The sequence below is a fragment of the Cloeon dipterum genome, chromosome 3 (assembly GCF_949628265.1).
Source record: "Cloeon dipterum chromosome 3, ieCloDipt1.1, whole genome shotgun sequence".
Lineage (NCBI taxonomy): Eukaryota > Metazoa > Arthropoda > Insecta > Ephemeroptera > Baetidae > Cloeon > Cloeon dipterum.
The window spans coordinates 15,871,967-15,879,644 of record NC_088788.1 but is presented as its reverse complement, the minus strand read 5'-3'; the positions used below and the strand labels follow the sequence as shown (position 1 = coordinate 15,879,644).

At 36.5% G+C, this 7,678-nt stretch overlaps 1 protein-coding gene across 1 annotated transcript; it reads right to left on the bottom strand.

Moving 5' to 3' along the window:
* Positions 1-298: 298 nt before the first annotated feature.
* Positions 299-2,311, bottom strand: LOC135940232 (uncharacterized). The gene is made up of 8 exons (XM_065485037.1): positions 2,266-2,311; positions 2,038-2,214; positions 1,226-1,432; positions 1,129-1,164; positions 944-1,073; positions 588-691; positions 508-523; positions 299-448 (listed from the first exon to the last, which is right to left on the bottom strand). Exons 1-8 carry the CDS (start codon positions 2,299-2,301, stop codon positions 378-380), a joined length of 777 nt encoding a protein of 258 aa, XP_065341109.1. The 5' UTR covers positions 2,302-2,311; the 3' UTR covers positions 299-377.
* Positions 2,312-7,678: the final 5,367 nt, after the last annotated feature.

Here is a 7,678-nt window from a genome sequence, read left to right as displayed (position 1 = left end):
TTGAATTTGAGTACAAACATGCTAAGAATGAAGAAAAGTAGCAAAATAGAGCGAGAGAAAACCTTTTTATGTAATGAAATTTGCATTTATCTCAAAAAAATTTGGACGAACAAAATTAATTTGTCGAGTTTAGTCGGACTAAAAGAAAAAAAGCAATTTTACTCAACTAATGAAAGCATAAAAAATTGAAACGTCATGAAATTTAATTAAAAGGAAATTCGTTACAAAAAATAAAATTCAAACCATTCTTTCCCACGCTTCTTTATTCAAATGAGAATATAAATCGCAAAACACACACTAAAAATTCAACCATGCGATACTGGTATATTTATTTATTTATTTTTCCAAAGAAAAAACGAGGTTGCTTCTCTTCACTATCACTGGAAAAGGTATCCCTTGCACTGGTCGTACAAAGTGTACAGATTCTTGCACGCATTCTTTTCAACGGCTAAAAACAAATTCGCCATTCGCAATTACAGCCTCAAAATGAATTTATAAAAAACTTACATTTGCTGGGGCAAGACTGAAAGATTTTTTAACATTAAAAATTAGTGTCACAGAGCTAGAAAGATATGATATTATTTTACATTAATTGCTGCGAATGCGATGCACTGGGCGACAAAGAACGGTTTTCCTCCAACCTGTTCGTCCTTGGCCTTAACTTTGCGGACAAACTGTGCAGGGTTCATAGCTGAAATTAAGTTTAAAGCTCAATTAGTAAAATTCTTTAAAATCCTTCAATTCAAAAAATATTAAAATGTGAATACATGCATAAATTCCGTCATTGTGCTTTGAGAACTTAAAAGTTGTTAATTGTGCATGATGAATATATTACAATTTTAGATTTTAATTGAAATTAAATCAAAGAAAAATTGTAATTTGTTAGGCCAATTCCAACGCAATTCCTGGAAATCAAAACAATACGAACAGCAGTTAAATTTACAATTGACTTTGGTGACGCACGTTGAAGCAGCGCTTTCAAGGATTTTCACCCAGGGGCTGGTGGGGTCCTGATTAGCAGTCAGCAGTTTCTGCAGAGCGGTCAGGTTGAACGTGTTGGTCACGTTGTTAAACTGCAATATAAATCCGATTTCAAAAAGCGTAGGAATAAAAACCGAGGACACAAACTGCTCCGTTGGCGGTCAGGTAGCAGTTGGCGAATCTCTTCAAGTAAAAATAAAATTTCAGTCACGTTAGTGGCGAACCAGTTTGTTTTTTCATTTACGGCTTCGTTGGCCAAGCCCTTGATTATCTTTGAATCCGTGAAGTTGACGCTGTTGTTCAGGCCGGACTTGAGGCTTTGCTGCTTGTTGAAGGTAAACATATTGAACACTTTCAGTGCGCCAGGGGATTGAGGACAAAATTTGTCCTTCTTATTCGTGACAACGGCGATGTCCTTCAAGGACGTTGCGCAGCACTTTTTCACAGCATTCTGCAAAAAGAATTCATTTTAATTGTATACACACTTTATCCTACGGGACATGCGGGACATGTAATATGAATATGTATTTTTAGAAAATTCACATATTGCAGTGCTCTTTGTATTTCCCTTTCTACGTCGGTTTAACAAAAAGAGTCATTTTTAATATCAGGGCTGCATTCGTCTTTACTATAGGAAATTATGAGACTTAGCACCAAGCAGCTCAAATTAAAATGCAAAGACTATTTTGAAATAGATTTACAATCACACAATTAAAAATTGTTATAGTGCTTTCCTGACTATTTTTTACTAATGTATATTGTTTTTCCTGAAATTTTATCTTCTTCCTGGTTTGTATCCTAACATTTGCCAATAAATATGTTGTCTGGCATATCATTTGACAAATTAGATTTTTTGGCACTTTTCTCTGGTAATGAAAATATGTATTTGTTACAATTTTAATTTCTTTTTAGTATCCTAGATTTGGCATTTTTTTTTTAAATTTTCGAACCGAATAACGACCATTCTCATAGCTTCTGACTGATTAAACTTAATTTCAGTCGATCTTGAGACATTTTTACGCCATCAACAGATTGACATTAAACACTTTTTCTTACGCCAAAATCTCCTTTAGCGCAGTTAGGTGGTTTGGTTGTCTTAGCTGATTTAGTAGTGGTCGGCGTGGTTGTTGTTGTTGTTGTGGTCGACGTGGTTGTCGTCTCCGTTGTTGTTTCAACTGTGGTTTCAACGGTCGTGTCTTCGGTCGTGTCTTGGCCGCTCACCAAAACCAAGAGCTGCATTTCAAAAATCTCAGCTTAAAAAATTCAACTATGGTGAAAAGTGACCTGTATGCAGACAAAAAGTGCACCTATTGCTTTCATTGTAGCTTCTTGGAAATGAATGCGAGAGAGAGATGATACTGGGCACAACTTTTATAGTGTGTTGTGTTTCCTGCGCACGGAGGTTTATTGCTTCCTCCGATCAATCATGTATTGCAATTTTTTTGCAATCAATTATTTTTGCATTAATAATAATGCTGCCAAGCTTGAGACCGCTTTTTAAGTTCAATGTTGGCTGAGATTATGAGTCTAAAAATTGTTTTGTCCGCAAAATGGGTCACAAACATTTATGTATTATTAAATTAGAATTTTAAACAATTCTGAATTTTCTGTGGAAGTTCCCAAATCATTAGAGCTATCTGGGACTTTCCAGAATCACCAATTATTTCAAAACGTCAGTTGATTGATAAATGAGTGTAGTACATTAGGGAAGTCAAAATAAAAAGGCATGAAAACTTTGATCGATGGTGCTGTGCGTTTTAGTTTATTCCATAAAAAGTTTTAGCTACTGGAATTGTACAAGAGAACAAAATTCAGCTAAATTTCAAGCGGATCTGGAAGTGAAATGGTTTTGACCGAAGATTTCATGATTTTTCCATCATCTGTTTTCCTTGATCTGATTTTTTCGTTTTGAAAATAAATAAACGGTTTTGCATGGTCGAATTTTGATTGTTTTTCAGGAATTCGTATTATTATTATTATTCCAAGAACCTGACGCTCTGGGGAAATGAAAAATACTCCCTAGAATTGGTAATTTAAATTTTTATATTTTTACTAAAGAATTGAACAAAATTTCCTTTAATTATTACTCAACTTGACAAGTATAAAACAGCAAATATATATTCTGTTTTAAAAATTTAGATTTTTGGCCATTTCATTCTTATTGTTAAAATTAAAAGGGATAATGAAATAAAATCTAGTATGCTAAGATTTAAAATATAGATCTGGTGCGAAAATATTAAAGCAGGCATTGCAAAGAATCGGGGGAAATGAGCTCATCTGTGCCCATAACAGTTAAATTTAACATTGATTTATACTTTTTTGCTTCAAATGTCATGTTTTGTGCTTATTTTAAGTCAATCTCTGTGTATGTTGTACTATAAAAAACTTCCATAAAAACTGAAGGCGCAGCTCTAATGATTGATGTGTTGCATCGGCTGCAATTGATCAAGGAGTGGGAAAATGGCGATGGCTGGCATGCGATGGGCATAGAAAAAGTGTTAATTTGAGGAAATGGAACACTTGTTTGCCACGCCTTTGACGCTGAAAGGAAACTGCCTCCAGGGGGCAACAATTGAATTGCACGCGGCGCTTGTCAAGCGAATCATATTTATCATTTATCATGTTTCGCGCGCGCGGAAAACTTTCCTCTCGCGACATCCACACACACGAGTTCTTTCTTGACGTCAACGCGTCTGCACATTTTTCAGGGTGACTGCCCCCGACTCTCTCTGTGCCAGGCCTAATGCACTGTTAAATTTCCTTTGAAAAATACGGGCAGGGATGCGAGGGGTGGCAGAGGAGGGGACGCAAATTCAGCCATCCCGCGACAAACACACACACACACACACATACACGCTGGTCGGAATTGCGAGTAGTAAAAATGAGGACAGCGATGAAAATGATTACGTTCGTTCTTAGCTCGCAATGCATCATCCGCTGGCGTCGACGACAAAGTTGAGAGGCCGAATATTACACACAAACGCGTGTGCTGCCCTACAAAATGGCAAAAACTCGGAACATTAGACCGTCTCCTGCTCCTCCCTCGGTAAAAATAAAACTCTAAATGATACTTTTCGCTAGATATGATTTTTTTTAACTAAATTCAAATTTACTTTGACGAAAACTACGAACTGGGAGTGGTTTCCTTAAAATTTCCACGGGGTTTTCAGTGGATATAAAAATAAAAATAAATTTAAAGGAATGTAAAATAATTTGATATTTATTTTGGCACCAAAAGAACGCATCAATATGATAATAGACCTGATTGATCTTAATCCTTTAATAAACCAAATAATTTACTCTAACTTCTAATGATTGACTACCAAAATTGTGGAAGCATAGCTACCTCGTGATTTAAAATAATCTTGAGAGACAAAAATCAAGTCAAAAAGGAAATTAAAAAATGGCTTCTCTCTTTGGTATTATCTCTTTTGGTTTTTAATGCAACAATTTTTTTGTGAAGAGACTTTACTTTAATGCTTTTATAATTTTTTTCCGTTTTTGCTATTTTATTAATTTAATGTCTTGATTTTTTTACTTATAACACAGCTGAGGGAGCACCAGTCAATAATATGTCTGAATTGGCTGGACTTATAATGTTAAAAGAAATGTTTTATTTTTAAAAAATAAATTATACTCTCTTTAATAACCTAATAAAATAAATAAACATCATTTTGTACTTTTCTAACTTTCTTTTCTTGTCACTCTCATTTGATATCTGCTGCTGTTTCGTGTGCAATTTTCGAGCACCGTCCTCTTTAAAAATGGCGATGCCGATGCGGATGCGAGAGCCGGAATCTGTTGCGGGCATCGTGCTTTTTGCCTTTTTGCCCGAGAGCACGCATTTATTCAAATTTGTGAGCTATTTACTGCGTCTGGCCACGGCTAATCTATTTTTGCGGCAGCACGCCTCTCGCAGACAAGCTACAACTCCGTCCATTCTCTGTTCCTACCGCCGCACGCACCAATGCCTCTACCTCGACTATTGCGTTCAAAATGTACTAAATTAAACTGTTGCTGTAAAACTGTTACAAAATAATTTTAGTTAAGATTTTGATCTCAATGTTTAATGACTTTTAGGATATTCCAGTAGTTAAGGTCTAGCTCACTGTCAGCTCTAATTAATCCCAACCCTAATAATAATGTTTAAAACCATCCAATTTTTTCTAAAGATTGTCAAAACTTTTGGTTTGTGATTTAAAATATTTGGCTTCAATAGTGAAAATTCTGCAATAGTTAATTTAGGAGAGGGGGGAATGAACTAATTAAAATTGTTAACTGATGTTAATTTTAATTGTTCTTGAGCTAAAATTAATGTAATCATACATACTAATCTTAAATTTTTGTATTAAATCTTTGGCTGTAATTCATCTTAAAAGTGAAAAAACTTGAATTGTATTCTGTCAGATTAAAAGCTTGAAATGTTTTGCAGATCAGAATCAATTCGTCCATGAATTATTGTAGGATTTCCAGTTGTGTGCTCTGCGCATCAAGAACAAACAAAACAGTTAAAGCTGCAGGGGGGGCGGGCAGAGGTCGGCGTACTGCTCTCTCATCTTTGACCACGACTGCTCGTGGCACTTAACATTTCGTTCCACTTGTGCGATAGCAATGCCCACATACACACACACGGTGGCGCTCTTCAAGTCGGGTGAACGAACGTACGAACGAACGGGCACACACGGCTGCATGCATGTGAGATGAATCACCCAGCAGCCGTGTGTTTTCGTCCAAACTGAAATGCGAGAGCAAGGATTTGCCGTTGTCAGATGCGAGTGCGCGGTTAATGAGCGACCGCTACAACCCGTTCTGCGCCGTCCCAACGAATCCGACGGGCGCTTTTATTATGTGTTTATGTCACTTCATGTAGAATATCATTATTTTCATGCTTCTGCAAATTTCATGGAATCCGACCGACGCTTTTCCTAAAGAAATAACGAGGGTTTTTTTCATATATAATAGAGGAAAACATTAATTTGATGAAATTATTCCATGGAAAAGAGAAGTGAATGGTGACAAAAAGAACTAAGTATTCAAAAATCCAATTCCTGAATATTTATGTAGAAAAATTTCAATAAAATTGTCTTCGGGTTGTGAATTTCGGGTAGCTTATTTAATTACTCTTTTCGAAATAATTTCAATTTCTCAGTTAATTTAGATGAAGTTGACTTTTTTAAATTTGAATTTCATTCCAAATTTTGTAAGATATTTTATTATCAAAGATTTCCATAAATTTCACTTGCTATTTTTTATTGGTGATGACGATTTTAATTCAATTATCTCCAAACTCCTTTTATTAAGAAAGGTGTTAACTAATTCTTGCTTTTGAAAATATTTTTAACGATTAATTTTATATATCTAAAATTTAAAGTGGACACAATTTGACCATAATTAACATTTTTAATCAAAAGATATTTTTAAAAAAAAACGTGGAATTTTTAATAAATCCTTTAGTTTCTCACAAAGATAATAGAATATAAAAGAATGAAAAATATTGGTCGATAAACTCGCAGGTACCAAAAATATGCACTTTTGACTATAATGAATATCGATTTTGACATGGTTTAGCTGAATTCAACTATTACAAGTCAGTTCTCTCTCCTTACAGAAATATTTTTTAATTGCTACTAAAATTACTTCAATAACGTTCAAATTCTGCCCCTTCCCATCATTTTAAAAATAAAATAAATGTTTCTGAACAGCATCATAGCTTATAGCGCCTGCACGGCGTCGAGTTATGCAACCTGCACGTCAGCGCCGACACTCGTGTTGCATAATTCACCGCTTCCACTTTTTCTCACTACATTTTATTTCTCTGCGGCAATTTCGCATCAGATGAGCATTAACACGGAGCAAACGGAACAGAGGAAAGTCATCGTTCGGTCGGTCAGTTGGGTTCAAAGTGCGAGCTCAGTGCTCGAAACTTTGCGAAAAGGGAGAGCAGACCACGCCCCTGGCAAGCAAATGGCCTCGCAACGGCCGACCGGGCAATTGGATTTAGTGACACTTGTCAAAAATTATTACACTCGGCCAAATTTATCTGCCTGCCGACGCGACGCGCGCCCGGCACCAGCAAGGAGCGCAAAAAAGAAACTTTGCTGCCGGCCGGATGGCCTACAAAGTCCCAAAGTCAACAAACGACGTTTTGCCTTCCCTTAGATGTTTTTTGAACGTTCTGATTAGTGATTATTAATCGCAACTCCACCAGATTTTAAGGAGCAAGATTTTTTTTCGTTACTCCATGACATTAGAGTCTGCCGAATATTTGGAGATTTGCAAAAGGCAAGTTTCGTGTAATCTCGACTTTTGTAGGCAAAGCCAGGCGGACGGAGCGACGCAGGGAGATCGAGATCACCTGCTTTACTGCCGAAAGCCCCCGTTTCCGCCGGGCTAATTGATGGGCGGACGCTTAATTGATTCTCTCGTTATGCGGAGGCGGGTCGGCGGGAGATACGGAGGTGTCACTGCTGTATTTTCGGTCGGCTCCTTCGGAGAATTCACAGCCGCGACGGAACGGACCGATTCTGCCGCTGCCTCCTCTCCTCTCCGCAACGGTTTAATTACGCTGCAAAATGCCATTACGGTTTAAGGAGATGAAAGCTTTTTATTTCAGTCTACAGAAATATTCGAAGGAAAGCATTAAATGCCTTTTGCAATTGTTAAAGTTCTAATTATTTACTTTTCTTTAAATTTTATA

Excerpts from the sequence above, each read along its gene's own strand:
- LOC135940232 (XM_065485037.1), bottom strand. The coding sequence starts at position 2,301 with ATGAAAGCAATAGGTGCACTTTTTGTCTGCATACAG. Across the intron at positions 1,165-1,225 it reads AGGGCTTGGCCAACGAAGCC|AGATTCGCCAACTGCTACCT; the intron begins GTAAATGAAAAA and ends TTTTACTTGAAG. Across the intron at positions 1,074-1,128 it reads ACCTGACCGCCAACGGAGCA|TTTAACAACGTGACCAACAC; the intron begins GTTTGTGTCCTC and ends TTTATATTGCAG.